The sequence below is a fragment of the Glycine max genome, chromosome 11 (genome assembly GCF_000004515.6).
Source record: "Glycine max cultivar Williams 82 chromosome 11, Glycine_max_v4.0, whole genome shotgun sequence".
NCBI lineage: Eukaryota > Viridiplantae > Streptophyta > Magnoliopsida > Fabales > Fabaceae > Glycine > Glycine max.
The window spans coordinates 10483325-10501978 of NC_038247.2; the positions used below are offsets into that span (position 1 = coordinate 10483325).

At 34.3% G+C, this 18654-nt stretch overlaps 2 protein-coding genes and 1 pseudogene across 3 annotated transcripts; all 3 read right to left on the reverse strand.

Annotated features, from left to right (window-relative positions):
• Window positions 1-2544: 2544 nt before the first annotated feature.
• Window positions 2545-5434, reverse strand: LOC106795026 (scarecrow-like protein 14; annotated as a pseudogene).
• On the reverse strand, window positions 2879-10023 carry LOC100794790 (scarecrow-like protein 31). 2 transcript variants are annotated; one of them, XM_014764037.3, is made up of 3 exons: window positions 7708-10023; window positions 7474-7540; window positions 2879-4721 (listed from the first exon to the last, which is right to left on the reverse strand). In XM_014764037.3, exon 1 carries the CDS (start codon window positions 9603-9605, stop codon window positions 7761-7763), a length of 1845 nt encoding a protein of 614 aa, XP_014619523.1. In that variant the 5' UTR covers window positions 9606-10023; the 3' UTR covers window positions 2879-4721; window positions 7474-7540; window positions 7708-7760. The 2 variants fall into 2 exon arrangements, with proteins under 2 accessions (XP_014619523.1, XP_040862660.1); XM_041006726.1 differs by lacking the exon at window positions 2879-4721 and having other exon boundaries at window positions 7253-7540.
• A 1581-nt stretch (window positions 10024-11604) lies between these two features.
• Window positions 11605-16471, reverse strand: LOC121173030 (scarecrow-like protein 31). Its single transcript, XM_041006727.1, has 2 exons — window positions 14368-16471; window positions 11605-14207 (listed from the first exon to the last, which is right to left on the reverse strand). Exon 1 carries the CDS (start codon window positions 16305-16307, stop codon window positions 14412-14414), a length of 1896 nt encoding a protein of 631 aa, XP_040862661.1. The 5' UTR covers window positions 16308-16471; the 3' UTR covers window positions 11605-14207; window positions 14368-14411.
• Between the last annotated feature and the right edge of the window lie 2183 nt (window positions 16472-18654).

An 18654-nucleotide genomic window follows, 5' to 3' on the forward strand; every position in this document is an offset into this window, starting at 1 on the left:
CAAATCATCCTTAGATTAAATACACTCATTCCTCATCACATACCATTCATTGTTGGCCTCCTTCCCTGTTACACCACGAGTCTCTCCCCTCCTAAGCGGTTACATATTTAACGTGTGCAGTTATTCTATCAAGAAATTAAGCCATATCCTAGTGTTGGAGTACTGGTGGTATACATATTCGTAGTCTTAGTGATGATGATTTACTGTTTTCAAAGTCAAATGGTCAACTACATGGTTATAGATAGTCCAAAAAGTTTTCCGGTTTCTGGTCTTTCATATATATATATATATATATATATATATATATATATATATATATATATATATATATATATATATATATATATATATATAAACAAAAATATTACTGTATTCATCAGAAAAGGAAGACAAATCCAAGATAGACCTTCAAAAATATTATTTCTAAACTGATGTAAATTTTAGATTTTTAGCTTTTTAAAGTTTGAAAATTTTAAAATAGGCTGGGTGTAGAAAAAATTGAATGGTGCAAAAAACAATAACCCTATGTAATATGCATATAACTAACATAAAAATGAATCAATTTGGTCTTATTTGACCAGCTTGATAAATTAGTGGCCCATGTGAAATTGAGCCAATTCAACTCAACTTGTTTTCATGCTTTGGGTCATTGGGTCTGACCGGGTCAAACCATCCATTTTAATTGTTCTTACGATTAGAATTTATTTAAAAACAATCTATTTTGATTGTTCTTACGATTAGAATTTATTTAAACTAGATATTACTGATTAAACTAAAACAATCTCAATTGTTCACAGTGTAATGGTTTAAAATGATTTAACTTAATATTTTGTATTTTAGCTATTGTCTATACATGTTTGCAATTCCTTTAAATATATAAAATTTGACTGTAGTCTCAAAATATTTTTATTTGATTTTGCTTTTTTAAAGTGAATTAATTTGACCCTAATTTTTAAGTGACTTCGGTTAAATATTGAATCAACCAACTGTAATCTAATTCAACGTGTACCCTAAAAAGTAGTCTTGATATTATGATTTTAAATAAAAATATTAATTATTTTTTGTTATCATACCATTGATGTAAAGTATTTATTATTTTTTTATGAATATTTAATATAATTATATATTCAAGACTCGAGCTTAGAGATCTCTAGTTAAAAAGGAATAATCCTACCCAAGAAAATTCATGCGTTCAATATTGTTTTGTTCAATTTTTAACATATAAGATGATGTCAATGACATTTGTAATGTGACTAACAAAAAAAGTATAGATATGGTTCAATTGTTGCCGAGTGACTTGATGCAGGTGAAATTTTTTTGATGTAGTAACAATCTCATATTCTTATGATATGATAGTCTATTTTGTGGTATGTCCCATGTTTTTTTTAATACATTTCAAGAACAGTCCTGTTTACGTGCATAAAAAACACAATTAAGCCTAGATTTATTTATTTATTATACACATATTGTTTTGCATACTACAAACAAATTCTCTATTTGTGGCTTATGATAGTTCTACACACACCAAAAAAGAAAACAATGGAGCGAGAAGTAAAGAACAAGTGCAGCAAAACACGAAAAAACGGAAGACAAGGAATGAGTTATCCGACAGATGAAGTCATGGTGCATGGTGGAATAGTGTATGATGGAGTACTGGACAATACGGAGAAGAAGAATAAGAACTCGTACAAGAAATGTTTGATGGAAACGACAGACTTCCCTTGTCAAGATGATGATCACTCAGGGAAGAAGAAAATGCTCTCAACGAAAGGAGAAAAACCCTTTGATCCTTATCCTAGAATCAAGGTTTCGAAGGAGGAATATGAGTCATGGCGTAACGCATGGAAATGCACTCTAGTTTCGCTCTTGTGCAAAATCAAACTTCAGAAGTTTGGGTCTAAAAAGGTCATATTAAAGTACACTTGAATATTAGTCGACATTGTTCGGTTCACTGAATCATATTATTATGCTCACGAAATGGGAAGGTATACCTATTAAATGAGAGAAGATCATGTTTTGATACTCTTGTCAATAATGAAAATTATGAGAAGGAACAAATTGTTGAAAATGATAATAATATCAAAGCAGTTTGTGATCATAATCAATCACTAGGACTCATTACAGTCAGAGTCAGGGACCCTAAGGCTGGAAAAAATTCACAAACAAATACAATGCAGGTGGATGCGCATACAACTAAGGAAAAAGATCCTCTGAAGTTTTTTCAGAATTGCACAAAATCTCAGCCCTTAATTATCTTTAATATTTTATAAATTCAATATATAAATATAAGATTGTGGAAAACAGCATGCAATTTATAAGATCCAAAGAAGTTACAAAATGTAAAGCATTGTTAGAATTTCAAACTTAGTTTTTGGTAGTGCAATTAAGGCAAGGAGAGAACCAAGGCTTGGGGGGAAGCTGGCATTTGTTAGCATCCGTATCTGACTATTCTAGTTTATATTCATGTAGCAGCAATAGATAAAGAAATGAAGCAGTGGAACTAATTACGAGCCACATAAGTTACTGCAATAAAACAAAATTGCAAGCAAGAATATCACCTAATTAACACATTATTTCTCTCTATCTTTCTTCCTACTACTTTATAACACCTAGGGGTCAAATAGGTTCATGGGTGTCCACAAATAATTTTTGAATGCCTAATACATGTTGGTTAGTGAGAAAATAAAGTAAACTTTTTTACTGCATTATTAGTACTCAGGTATCTATAAGAGCGAAATTATTAGGTGGTTCTCAACTACACCTATCCATCATCCCAACTAATATTTATACAACACGTATTCAAATTATATAATTTATGAGAAAGAATTTATAACATTTAATTAAGTGTCATATAATATAAAATTAGGAGGGACCATACTGATTGAAAACCACCTAATAATTCTCGCTGTAAGAGCCCCTCTACTCTTATACGCCCTCCTTATCATTACAGACTTTGCATGACACTCACTAGTCTAATTTCTACCAGAAAAGTCGGGCTAGAAAGTTTTCCAACTAACTTATTGCAGAACATGGTTCAATCTTCATCATAGCACCTGAAGGTAAAGCAAAGTCGGCAGCCACTGCCAGAGCAAGGATATCAAAACCTGAAACCCTTTAAAGAGCAAATAAGCTTCACCATTGAAACATACAAGCTGAAATATCTTGAGACGCAAGTAACCGGCAAGTGTTAGTTAGGGCCATAACCAAAAGGTCAAAGCATTAATAGGGAAAATAAGAAGTGGATAAGAAAAATCCAATGACTGATTCTTAGAAGTTAGAATCATACCTTTAGTCTACTATGAGTTCTGAACCGAGTTCAGTAGCATCTGATTATGCTGGCACCCAACAAGTGGAAGCATACAAAATGTGGCCCTTCCAACATTGAAGCATCCAGTTCTTATCTTCATCTAAGACAAAATCTCTCTGGTACCATTTCCTTAACTCATTCCTAAATTTGGCCAATAATTCCTCATTCAGTGGTAGCTTCTTGAATCCAGCCTTCATATTCCTAACCTGTCTCAACCCTCTCAGAACATTCGCATGCTATAGCATTCATAGCCTCCCGGCCTAAAATCTCTCTCTCAATCAACATCTTCCATTCGTTTTCACACACACAGCATAAATAGTAGAAAAATGGAAGAGTGCCTCCCTAAACCGGGTGGTAAACAAAGGGGCATTATATGTTCCATTAACAATGCACAGTAAAAATATGTGGATTTATCTTCCTGATCATTTATAGGACTGTCCACTTCAATAGTCTCATCCATTAAATTCTCAAACTTCATCAAGGAGTTCACAGCAACTAGCTCGTTGCTCTCAATATTAAGGGGTTCAACCTGAATGGTTTACCATTTCCTTGACGCTATGGCATTGTACTCAAAGGGAACACTGTAACGCTTACAATAGTTAGCCAGATGGCGACCAGTCTCAATTTTTTCTGTGGGGTGAAAACCAGGTTGGGGAAAATCTATCCCTGTGATCCTCAGCTTGGGAGGACCCCCCTCTCTATTTGATAAAAACTTAATAAGCATTGGCCATTGAAAACCATATTGGATGCCTCAAATCAATAATATGGACGGTTTCTGCCTTGGCACCTGCTTTCATAATCATTTTATTTGCAAAGAAATATGTTAACTTCTTGAAAGGACTGGCAGATAGAAAAACTTGGTGTGCCTTCAGAAACTCTGCAGCAGGGCTCCTCTTAGAGCTCAAAAAAGAAAACATTCCTTCCCCAACCAAGCGAGCCTCGAGGCCATTGACAAAGTAATGAGCCAACCTCTGTAATGCATCCCCAGAGGGAGAAGAGTGCTGCCTAATCTGCTTTAGCAATTCATTGGCATACACAGATTGTTAACACATCATTAGAGGATTCCTCAAATCTACTGTTTCGTCCTTTGTCCCTTGTTTCTTAGGAAGACTCTTCCCTCCACTTGCCTCTACAGCTTTCATTGTTTCACTCTGCAAACTACAGTGTTCATTACACACGTTTTCCACACTTAGCATAACCATACGATCAAAAGCATCAGACAAGTCACTCTCATCAACAAGGTTAAGTGCTGATTGCTTGTTACTTCTCCTTTCTTCTTCTTCTTCTTCTTTTCTGGTGTCTATATCTTCACGCTCATGATTCTTCCTACCCTTCAACCCATTGGAATGCAGACCAGTTACAACTTAAGCCCCGGTGGAAGAAACTTGGTAGCTTCCTCCAAGCCTCTCCTAAACTGGGAAACAGAATAAGCATCATTGAAAATATTGTTTGCCAAGAGTTTAGCAGTGGAAGAATCCAAATTTGAGAGTCCATGATTAACAGTAAGTGAAGGTGGTTGAGAGAGGGAGTTGCGGCTAAACTGAAAAGCAGAAACATATACAGAAATCTGGAGAAGGAAGCTTCAACTCACAAGAATTTTCATCTAAAAAATTGTGATTGCTGGTTGGAGTGGTTTCAGCTTCGGCGCTGAGAGCAAGGGGATGTTGATTGGGGGAAAGAGGTATGTTTCCAGTTAGAGCGTCATAGAAGGATTTCTCAGTAACTTGCAAGGTGAGTGAGTCATAGAACTTCAATGTTCTCTTCCATCAAGATTTTTGGCTTATGAAGTTGGCAGTTTCAGAGAAGTCATTGTCTTCCAGTGAAGGATCTGTCGCTGCAAAACCAAGAGAATCGGAGACATACAATATACTCTCCTCTTCTTCACCAAATAGGTCAGTTATGGGAAAGTTGACCTCCATCGTATCGGTCAACAACACTCAAAGAGCTTTTTATTCTGAGAATGGAGCCATAGAACATGAACACGAATGGAAGGGTGAGAAATGAAATGTTTGATATGGTTCTGGAAAGGATACTAATGGAACCCACCATAATTTATTGGTGGTTTCAAAAAAGAATGTCAAGAGGATGGAGAGGTTGCGTTACTGTTAGCACACTAGCAGCAGCCATTTTGGAATATGCTTATATAGTATGGCTAACAAAACAATCTTTGACAATATAATTTCTGATACACTTAGAGAAAAAAGGTAAGATTCGGTGCTTATTTAAGCATATCCTTCCTGAGGAATGCCTAATAAGCACCAACTCCAGTAGTAAGTTCTTATTAAGCACCAATAAGAAAAGTTAGTAAAAGAACTTCTTATGGAGGCAGTCTTAGCCTCGCATCATTTTCTCAGTAGTTGCATACCACATCAGTGACATCACTGCAGCTGAGCGAGAAAAAAATGATTTTTTCAGGAAAAATAATATTTGGACATACAAAATGCCAAATGACATCTAATGAGGGAGAATTTTCTTTTATGGTTATAAAAATATTGTTATTCTGCAAAACTCAAATCATTTACTTCAATGATATTCTCAAATAATTATTTTTATAAGATATTGAATTGATTATTAGAAATATTTTTAAAATGATATAAAATTGTTCGTTTTAATTATCCTCATACATCACGTTTTTCAGTTGTAGCAGAACCTTATATCACTACTACGTTATGCATCTTCTAAATGCATGTACGTAACTAATAACATGGTATATGATATTCATTCATTAGATACCTACATGAACATGCCCCTCTTTTTTTTACAACAATAGCAGCCTCCTCCGAAGGTTACTATGCTTATAATAGTTAAAAGGGCTGCTGCTGTTTCTTGCTTTGTGATTGTCATTATAAACTAACACAGCCTCATCAACTACCGCTAAATTATGTTCCAATCCTTTAGCGAAACCAAATCAGATCAATTCACATTCTTCTTTGTCTTTCTGAGCAGAACAAAAATCGATTTGAGTGTTATGATGGAGGCAAACTTTCCCGAAGAGGAGAGCATAATGTATGTCTCAGATTCTCTTGGTTTTGCAGCGATGGAACCTTCATTGAGGGACCCTTCGCTGGAAGATAATGATTTCTCTGAAACTTCCAAGTTCATAAGCCAGATACTAATGGAAGAAAACGTTCAAGAGAGGCCATTCTATGACTGACTTTCCTTGCAAGTTACCGAGAAATCCTTCTACCAAGCTCTCACTGAAAACATACCTATTTTCCCCAATCAACACCCTCTTCTTCTTCTCACTCCTATAGGAGAAACCACTAGCAATGTTATGAATGCTATAGCATGCGAAGGTTCTGAGAGGATTGAGAGGCCTGAGACATACAAACAGTGGCAGGTTAGGAATACGAGAGCTGGTTTTAAGCGGCTCTTACTGAATGAGGAAACAATGGCCAAATTTAGGACCGGAGTTAAGGAAATGGTACCACAGTGATTTTGTCTTGATGAAGATAAGAACTGGATGCTTCAAGGTTGGAAGGGCCACATTTTGTACGCTTCCACTTGTTGGGAGATGTTACCAGACTCTGTTCAGAGCTCATACTAGACTAAAAGGTATGTTTCTAAGAATCAGTTATTGGATTTTACATTATCCAATTTATAAGATCGAAAAAGGTTCTATCTTGTTAAGCATTATTAGAAGTTCAAACTTAGGTTTTGGTGGTGCAATTAAGGTGGGGAGAGAAGGCTAGGAGAAGTTGGCATTTGTTAGCATTCGTATCTGACTAGTGTTCTAGTTTATACTATTTAAGTAACAGCAATAGTACAAAGCTCTTTAATGAATGGAACAAGTTACCAGACAATTTTAGAGTGCTAGGAGTGAAAATCATGAGTTTCACAGAAGTTGCTGCAATAAAACAAAACTGCAAGCAAGAATATCACCGGAAAAAAAAAACTAAGCATGATCATCTGTTTCAAATTAATCACATCTTGTCGATTCAGTAGTTAAATTGGCTAAAGAGACAATAATTTATTTAGAAGGATGTGAAAGGCCTAACACATGTTGGTTAGAGAGAAAATAACTCAACATTTTGATTGCAAGTACTCGGGTAAAAATGGTAAAAGGACAATCCCAGATCCTACTCTAATAAACCCTCCTTGTCATTATAGAATTTGCATACATTCACAGTCTGAATTCTACCAGAAAAGTCGAGTCATAACTTTACCAAGTAACTTGGTGCAAAGCTTGGTACAATCTTTATCACAGCACCTAAAGGTTAAGGATACGAGCACCTGAAACCATTTAAAATAAGCTTCACCATTGAAACATCAACATGCATGCTGAAATATCGCATGCAACCAGGAAGTGTAAGTAGGACTATAACTCAGCTTTAACAGGGAAAACGTGAAGTATAGAAGTGGATAGAGTAAAAGCCAATTACTGATTTTTAGAATCATACCTTTTAGTCTAGTATGAGTTATGAACCAAGTCCAAAAGTCCAGTAGCATCTAATTATGCCGGAAACCAACAAGTGGAAGCATTAAAAATGCGGCCCTTCCAACCTTGAAGCATCCAGTTGTTATTTTCATCTAAGACAAAATCTCTGTGGTATTCCTTTAACTTACTCCTGAATTTAGCCATTAATTCCTCATTCAGTGGGAGCTGCTTGAAACCAGCCCTCGTATTCCTAACCTGCCATTGTTTGTATGTCTCAGGTCTCTGAACCCTCTCAGAACCTTCACATGCTATAACATTCATAACCTCCCGGCCCAAAAGCTCACTCTCAATCGTCATCCTCCATTCATTTTCACTAGTTATGACAGTGTCAAACATGTCATAAATAGCAGAATAATGGAAGAGTGCCTCCCTAAACCGTGTGGCAAAGAAAGGGGCATCATATGATCCATTAATAATGATCTGAGTAAAAATATCCGGATTTATCTTCCTGATCAGATGCAGGAAAGCATTTCTGGGACTGTTCACTTCAATAGTACTCTCATCCAGTAGATGTTCAAATCTCATGTGACAGTTTACAGCAACTAGCTCATTTCTCTCAATTTTAAGGGCTTCAAGCTTAATGGTTTCCCAGTTCCGTGATGCTATAGCATGATATTCAAAGGGAACATTGTAACGCTTGCAATAGTTAGCCAGCCGGTGACCAGTCTCCTCAATTCTTTCTGTGGGGCGGAAGCCAGATTGGGGAAACTCTATTCCTGTGATCCTCAGCTTGGGAGGACCCCCCTCTCTATTTGATAAAAACTTGATAAGAATTGGCCACTGGAAACCATATAGGATGCCATAATCAATAATATGGATGATTTCTGCCTTTGCGGCTGCTTTCACAATCATTTGATTTGCAAAGAAATATGTAAACTTCTTGAAAGGGGTGGCAGATAGAAAAACTTGGTATGCCTTCAGGAACTCTGCAGCAGTGATCCTCTTAGAACTCACAAAAGAAAATGTTCCTATTGCACCTGAACCAGCCCCAATCAAGCGTGCCTCGAGGCCATTGGCGAAGTAATGAGCCAACCTCTGTGATGCATCCCCAACGGGAGAAGAGTGTTGCCTAATCTGCTTTAGCAATTCATTGGCAGTCCTGATGTCATTGGCATACACAGATTGTGAACACATCAACAGAAGATTTCTCAAATCCACTGTTTCCTTCTTCCTTCCTTGTTTCTTTGAACGACCCTTCCCTACCTCTGGTGCCTTAGGTTTCAGTGCTCCATTCTGCAAAGAACTGTGTTCAATACACACGTTTTCCACACTTAGAAACACCCGATCAATAGCATCTGACAAGTCAGTCTCATCAACAAGACTAAGTGCTGATTGCTTGTGACCTCTCCCTTCATGCTCTTCTTCTCTGGTGTCTATCTCTTCACGCTCGTGATTCTTCCTACTCTGAAATCCATAGGAATTCCCTTCAAACGTATTGATTGGTTGTTCCCCGTTTGGATATTGACCAGTTACAAGGTTAGACACCGGAGGAAGAAACTTGGTAGCTTCCTCTAACCCTCTCTTAAAGTGGGAAACCGAATCAGCATCATTGAACAGGTTCTGTTGCAAGGAAGAATCCAAATCTGAGAGTCCATGTTCGGTGATGGTGGTTTGAGCTTGGGGACTGAGAAGAAGGGGGTGTTGATTGGGGTTGGGGGAAAGAGGTATGTTGCCAGTGAGAGCGTCGTAGAAGGACTTCTCTGTAACTTGCAAGGTAAGTGTGTCATAGAGTGGCCTCTGGTCAATGTTTTCTTCCATGAGGATCTGGCTTATGAACTTAGCAGTTTCTGAAAAATCACTATCTTCCATGAGATATGCCGTGCTCTGTTCTTCAGCTCCTCTGGGAATGTTCGGCTCCATGGTAAAATTGGTTTTTGTTCTGTTTAGAAAGACAAAGAAGAAACAAGCATGGCGAATTCATTCATAGAACATGAGCATGAATGGTTTTTGCTGATTTGGAAAAAGAAAAAAGGAAGAATCCCGTGCGGGAAGACCAAGGTTGTGCTAACAGTCACATATATAGCAGCAAACTGCAACAGCAGCCGCCAACCTTGGGAGTTTCGAGGAGAGTATTATTGTTGTCAACTATAAAGTAGAGAAGCATGTATGTACGGATTGAATACAAGACACTGCATTTTAGGTGCATAACAGAATGTCGTATTTCGTATATGCTGCTGCTGCTGGAAGTGGAACAACCCAGATTTTTAAGAATACAAAAATGTTTCGATAGACACTCATGTGTTATCCTATACCTAGTAATAGAAAGAAAAATTAAAATTTATGATGTGATTAGAAAAAGAGAGATAGAAAAAAATTAAGAGGTATTTATGGATTATTATTCTTTTTTATGTGATGGAAAAAAAAAACAAAAGAGTGTCAGATATGTTTAAAATGAAGAGTGATTCATGTATTATTATTTTTAAGAATAAAGTACACAATTCATTCATGTACCATGTGTTTGTATATTTTATACTGTAATTCTAATTTTTCTTGCGACAAAGATCTTTAATTATTAAATGATACGTTAAATATGTAATTTTCAAAATATTAAAGGTTAACCATTTTAAAAAAATATTGTTGATTTAAGTATAAAATTATTATTATTTAACCAACATTTCAAATTTAAATTATATAGTCAAGAGTTTAGTTCAATTAGTTGAACAAAATGTATAAATTCTGCTAACACGGTTTTCCATCGTTACGAATAAAAAAATTGAATTTTTTACATAACAATATATCCAAAAAGAGTTATTTCCAAAACATAATGTATTCAACTCCAATAAAATTCATAGAGATTAATATAAATTTTGAATGCCTAGAACATCAGTTTTAATTCTAAAAAAGGTAGCCTTAGGATATTGATTAGTTATTTACGGGGTTAATGTGTTAAATAAATCGGAGGATGCATGTAAAGGGAAAGGATTTCATTCTTTAGATTATCGTTTGTAACTTGAGCCTTAACACTTTGTAAAGGAAAAATTGGAAGAGAGATTGCTCTCCTATACCTTGTTTTCAGCCTATTCAATAAAATCTTTCTTTTCCATTCCTGAATCCTGATTCTTGGTTCATAACAGCAGCTTTGCCTATTTCATGAATCATTGATAATATACCTGAGTAACTTTTGATCCATCAAGTTCACTAGCTAGGTATTGAAAGATTATGTCTAGTAAAAAAAATAATCAAGAGACTGCATATTATTATTAATTTTTCAATTAAGTTTTCAAAGTCTAAAAGTATTGAAAGAAATTGTCAGCACCATTCATGCCATTCATATCATTTATATTTCACAATACGAACTACAGCCAACAGACTTATTGGCAAGCATGAAAACAAATCACACGGAAAAGCTTTCAGGTCCAGGCAAAGTGGTTATGCGAAAAGCCATTGTCAATTGAAAAATACTAAAAATTGTGCAACCAAACAGAATGCAATTCATAAGATCCAATGAAGTTATATCTTGTTAAGCAATGTTCGAAGTCCAAACTTTATGAAAAAGAAGCCCAAACTTTAGTTTTTGTTGGTGCAGTTAACACAGGGAAAGAAGGCTAGGAGAAGCTGACATTTGCCAGCATTAGTATCTGACTACTATTCTATTTTATCCTACTTCTGTAGCAGCAAAAGATGATAATTATTAACGGACAATTTTAGAGATGCTATGAGTGGAAATCATGAGTTTCACAGAAGTCCTGCAACAAAACAAAATTGCAAGCAAGGATATCACTGTAAAAAAACAAACTGAACTAAGTCATCTGTTTCACATAAATCACATCTTGTCAGTTCAGTAGCTAATTTGGCTCTAGAGACAAGTATCCTGCAAAAACATTCTACAAATTTATGTAGAAGGAGGACAAATGCTTAATACATGTTGATTAAAGAGAAAATAACTCAATATTATTATTACAAGTACTCGGGCAAACATGCAACAACGGCCCTCCTACTCTAATATGCCCTCCTTATCAATATCACTACAGAAATTGCATTACATTCACAATCAAGTCTCAATTCTACCAGAAAAGTCTGTTATGATTTTACCAAGTAAAAAGCTTGGTACAATCTTCTACACAGCACTGAGGTTAAGCAAGTAGGTAGCGCCAGACCAAGGATACCAGAACCTGAAATAATGTAACATGCTGAAATATCTAAAGATTCAAGTGATCAACTAGTGTTGGTAGGACTATAACTCGAAGCTTTAACAGGGAAAATAAGAAGCGGATTAAGTAAAACCCAATGACTGATTCTTAGAATCATACCATTAGTACAATGCCATATAGCATAACAATTTCATGCTATGAAAATGGTATACAACTTCCATAAATAAAAATATTACCAGTCCAAAAACAATTTCAATTCTGTACTTTGAACCTTGTTTGATACCTCTCAATTGTCCAACATGAAATGCATATCAAATTGACAAAGAACAATAGAAAAAACTTCAGATAATACATAGAAAGAGACATGCCACAAAATTAATTATAAAAAGCAAGAAGATATAAATCACAGAAAAGTTAGCAACACCACCAACAATGGAATCCAAAAAAATAGTATGAAAAAACTTTATACTAGTTGCTTTCTTTATTCATTTTCAGGAAACAAAAAACAACTAGCTAACAATTGCAGACATGAAATAATTAAAAGCAAAACCTACACAGGGATAATATTATTACCAGAAATCACAGATTTCTACTCTATTAGATACAAGATCAGATCTTACCATGCAAAAGAAAAACTTGTAACCTATGAACATTAAGCCAAAAACAATTAGTGGGTCCAAAAATTATTTGTCATTCTTGAAATTTTCTATTCCAATAATTAACGTAAACTACTATTATAAGACAATTATATCTACTATTTGTTATTAGCGGACTTTATTTTATATGGTCAATTTAAGTGAGTATGCTAGACTACTAAATATAAGATGATATGAGTTTAAATTAACAAATGTCAGTCTTGGCCTATTAGGAAATAATAAGAATCCTATTAGGTTAACATGATATTAGAAACCATAATCTTTTTATAGTGTGTTAACTTAATAAAATTCTCATTATTCGCTAATGTGTCAATATTGACATCTTTTCATTTAATTTCATATCATTTTATTTAATCGTCTAACGTGCTTGCTTAATTTTACTACATAAAATAAAACTCACTAATGATAAATAATAAATATAATTATCTTAGAATATTAGTCCATATTAATTATTGGAATAGAAACACACGTTTTATTTTCGATAGGTGAGAAGATATGCATGTATATTGTCATTTACTCAGATTACAGAACAGATCAGGAAAATGGAAATATATATTTTAGCAACCACACAAATACCATGCAATTTGAAAATTGAAAGCAGATTACTTGTCTAATACTTCATCATTTGCAACATCTAATTAAAAAACAATTTTGCAAAGCCTAGAAGTAGAATATAAAGTACCAAGAAAGACAAGATCCTCAACATTTTTCCTGACAATGTACATATCAGGCGGATAATTAATTAAACAAAAAAAGACAAAAAAAAGAGTTGTTTGACGATAATTTTTTAAATAAAAAAAAAAAGTCTTATGAGGTTTCTACAAAAAGAAACATATCATGTGGCTAAGTTTATGGTAACCAAATTAACACGTACAATGTCGGCCCTCTACAAAAATCATGCATTAAATTAAAGTAATCTATACTAAAGCTTAGTACCGACACAACTAGATAAGATTACTGATACAAAAGGTGTGGCTAATAAAAACCTTATTTAATTTTTATTACGCATTCTTCAATGATAGATTAAAATGACACCTGAAAACAACTGTTTTTTTCAATTAAGTTTTCAGAGTCTAAAAGCATTGAAAGAAATTGTCATCTGCATTTAAGCAATTCATCTCATGCATATTTTACAATACGATACAACAGTCAACACAGATTAATTGGCAAGCATGAAAGCAAATCACAGGGAAAAGCTTTGAGTGAAATGCTTAATAAATGTTAGTTAAAGAGAAAATAACTCAATATTTTGATTGCAAGTACTCGGGCTAACATGCTATGATGGCCCTCCTACTCCAATATGTCCTCCTTATCAATATCATTACAGAAATTGCATCACATTCACAAGTCTCAATTTTAGTTCCTGTAATAAAACAAAACTGTAAGTAGGGATATCACTGGAAAAAAAAAAAAAACTGAACATAGTCATCTGCTTCAAATCATCACATCTTGCTAATTCAGTAGCTAATTTGGATCCAGCAAAATCATTTTACAAATTTATACGGAAGGATGTGAAATGCCTAATACATGCTATAATGGCCCTCCTACTCTAATATGCCCTCCTTAGGATCAATAAAAATACAGAAATTGCATTACATTCACCCGAAAACATGTGCCATAATTTTATCAAGTAACTTGGAGAAAAGCTAGGTACAATCTTGTCCACAGCACCTGAAGTTTAAGAAAGTAGGTAGCCAGACCAATGATACAAGAACCTGAAACAATGTCACAAGCAAATTAAGCTTCACCATTGCAATATGCTGAAATACCTCAAGACTCAAGTAATCAGCAAGTGTTAGCAGGACTATAACTCGAATCTTTAAGAGGGAAAAAGTGGATAGAGTTAAAGACAATGAGTGATTCATAGAATCATACCTTCAGTATAGTATGAGTTTTGAACCGAGTCCTGCAGCATCTCATCATGCTGGCACCCAACAAGTGGAAGCAAACAAAATGCGGCCCTTCCAACCTAGAAGCATCCAGTTGCTATCTTCATCTGAGACAAAATCTCTGTGGTACCACTTTCTTAACTCAGTCCTAAATTTGGCCATTAATTCCTCATCCAGTGGTAGCTGCTTGAAACCAGCCTTCATATTCCTAACCTGCCACTGTTTGTAGGTCTCAGGCCTCTCAATCCTCTCAGAACCTTCACATGCTATAACATTCATAATCTCCCTGCCCAAAAGCTCTCTCTCAATCATCAATCTCCTTTCATTTTCACGATGTATGATAGTGTCAATCAGATCATAAATAGCAGAATAATGAAAGAGAGCCTCCCTAAACCGCGGGGCAAAGAACGGGGCATTATATGATCCATTAGTGATGGACTGAGTAAAAATATTTGGATTTATCTTCCTGATCAAATGCAGGACTGCATTTCTAGGACTGTTCACTTCAATAGAGTCATCCAGTAAATTCTCAAACCTCTGGTGACAGTTGACAGCAACTAGCTCGTTGCTCTCAATTTTTAGGGCTTCAATCCGAATGGTTTCCCAGTTCTTTGATGCTATGGCATTGTACTCAAAGGGAACACTATAACGCTTACAATAGTTAGCCAGACGGCGACCAGTCTCATCAATTTTTTCTGTGGGACGAAAGCCGGGTTGGGGAAACTCTATCCCCGTTATTCTAAGCTTGGGAGGTCCACCCTCCCTATTTGACAAAAACTTGATAAGAATTGGCCACTGGAAACCATATAGGATACCAAAATCAATAATATGGACGGTTTCTACCTTGGCAGCTGCTTTCATAATCATTTTATTAGCAAAGAAATATGTAAACTTCTTGAAAGGGCTGGCGGACATAAAATCTTGGTGTGTCTTCAGAAACTCTGCAGCAGTGATGTTCTTAGAGCTCAGAAAAGTATACATTCCTTGCGAACTTGTACCATCCCCAACCAAGCGTGCCTCGAGGCCATTGGCGAAGTAATGAGCCAACCTCTGTGATGCATCCCCAACGGGAGAAGAGTGTTGCCTAATCTGTTTTAGCAATTCATTGGCAGTCCTGTTGTCATTGGCATACACAGATTGTGAACACATCAACAGAAGATTCCTCAAATCCACTGTTTCCTGCTTCCTCCTCTCTTGTTTCTTTGAAAGACCCTTCCCTCGATCTTGCTCCTCCGCTCTCAGTGGTCCACTCTGCAAAGAACTGTGTTCACTACACACGTTTTCCACACTAAGAAACACCCTATCAATAGCATCTGACAGGTCACTCTCATCAACAAAGGAAAATGCTGATTGCTTGTTACTTCTCCCTCCTCTTTCTTCTTCTCTAGTGTTTATCTCTTGGCGCTCAAGATTCTTTCTACCCTTCAACAACCCATAGGAATTCTCTCGAAAAGAATTGATTGGTTCTTGCGCGTTTGAATGTAGAGCAGTTACAAGGTTAGGCCCTGGAGGAAGAAATCTACTAGCTTCCTCGAAGCCTCTCCTAAAGTGGGAAACAGAATCAACATCATTGAAAATATTATGTGCTAAGAGTCTTGCAATAGAAGAGTCCAAATCAGAGACTCCTTCACTAACATTAACCAAAGGTGGTGGTTGAGAGAGTGCGTGGGGGTTAAACTGAAGAGCAGAAACAGAAAGAGAATCTGGGGAAGGGAGGTTCAACTCACGAGAATTTTCAACTGAAAAATTGGTGTTGCTAGCTTGGGGACTGAGAAGTAGGTTACCGGCGAGAGCGTCGTAGAAGGATTTCTCAGTAACTTGCAGAGTGAGTGAGTCGTAGAATGGGCTCTGTTCAAGTTCAACGTTTTCTTCCATGAGGATCTGGCTAATGAACTTTGCAGTTTCTGAGAAGTCGTTGTCTTCCATGGTTGCAAAACCAAGCGAGTCTGAGAGATACGCTATGCCATCGTCTTCACCAAAACCAACAACACTGAAATAGGTTTTGACTCTGTTCAGAAAGAATGAGATATGATTTGATATGGTTATGCAGCAGACATTTAACAGTAATTTCAATAAAGTTTTTCTATTATGTCAATAATAATTGCTCTTTAATATATACATTTTAAAATATTAACAGTTTCTCAATAATATATTAATATTCTTAGTTAATTGAATTTCTATTTCATTATTTACTTCCTTTTAAGACATTCATAAACATCAATGTCACTCATGCCAAAACACGATTATCCTACATTCCTACTAGTTATAAATATAAAACATGACAAGTAATTTTTCTAACCTTAACCTTACTTCTACGTGAAATTCGAGAAACTTTGACCAGAAGAAATTAACTTCATTTGAAATTTATTAAATGGGGTATTTTATGAATTAATTTCCAAATGAGATTATGTGGTAAGAATTTTTACGGGTATAAAATCATAAAAAATTCACTACTTTGACTCTTTTTTTTTCTAAACAGTGAAATCATTAAAAATTCAACCAGTTTAATTTTTTTAATTACTCATATAAGGTCGTAAAATTTTCACAACTTCAAAAAGTTGTGATTAATTTTTTTAAAATTAATTTTGAACGACTTCAAAGTTATTTTAATTACAATTTTATATTTCATGATTAGTTGTTTAATTTTTTTTTGAATTAAAAATAATTATAATTAATACTTTTATAGTTTATAACTTTAAAGTATTCCAAACAATAATTATAATTAAAATGACTAATTCTTTTATAATCCAACGACTTTTAATTTTTATTCTTAACCATTAATTTTTTTTAACTAATACTTAACCAATAATAATTAGATAAAATGAATAAGAAATTATTTTTAGATTATTAATTTATACCTTTTAGATTCCTTTTCCTTTCTAACTTTAACAAATAATAATAATTTATAAAACAAAATATAGAAAATATTAAATAAAATAGGAGAAAAATAAAGTTATACCAAACACTTATCATGCATGACAAAAAAAAAACTAATAAAAACACCATAACATGAAATATAAAATTATATAAAAAGGCAACAACATTCATTGTTTGTGCAAATACATTTTTTTATATTGATTGAAAAGTATATTAAAAATTAATGTAAAAAAAAGACAAGAAAAAAAAATAAACTTATACATGAGAGTTAGGATTTTTTAATGTTATATTTCAATTTTTGCTCAAACTACACCTATTTGCATAATAATATCCAAATTAATATGTTCAAAAAAAAATGGTACGAAAGTTAGGGTGATTAGTTCCAACTTCTCAAAGGGGATGAAAAGGGATGTAGTTTGGGTATTATTATGCAAATAGGTATAGTTAGGGTTTTTTTTTCCCCCAAATTACACCTTCTCTTTCTTATCTTCTTTCAAATTATACATGTTTTTTTAAAAAATTTATCGATATACACCATTTTCATGCTACATTGGGAACCCCAACTTTGTACCGGCCTTTTTTTTTAAATTAATTTGTATGTTTAAATTTTTATTTTAATTTAAATTATTAAAATAATACAAATATTATATTATATAAATATATTTTTAATTGATTTTAAAAATATTTTTTTATTAAAATATTTTTTTAATAAGAAAATAATATTATTAAATATAATTACTTATCTTGTATTATTTAATTTGTATAAGACATTTTGTAGGTGAACATTTTTTTTACATCTAAATTTTGTTTAATAATATTTGCTTTAGTAAAAATATTAAAACTTTTAATATTACTAAAATAATATTTTTTATTAAAAAATTAAAAATTTTGATATTATTAAAATAATATTTTGTTATTAAAAATTAATGGAAAAATAGAAAAAATATGAAATTTACCGACAACATGGCCATAACAGAAACTAGACCAAAGGTATGATTCCAAGAATCAGTCATTGGCTTTAACTCTATCCACTTATTTTCCCAGTTAAAGCTTTGAGTTATAGTCCTACTAACACTTGCTGATTTCTCGAATCTTGAGATATTTCAGCATGCTGCAATGGTGAAGCTTATTTTGCTGGTTACAATGTTTCAAGTTCTGATATCCTTGGTCTCTGGCTACCTACTTTCTTAACCTTCAGGTTCTGTGATGAAAGATTGCACCAAACTTTGCTAAAATTAGTGCACGATTTTTCTGGGTAGAAGTGAGACTTGGTGAATGTAATGCCAGTTACATATATATAAACTAGAATAGTCAGATATGAGTGCTGACAAATGCCAGCTTCTCCTAGCCTTCTCCCCCTTACTTAATTGCACCTTCAACACTTTATTTGCTAATG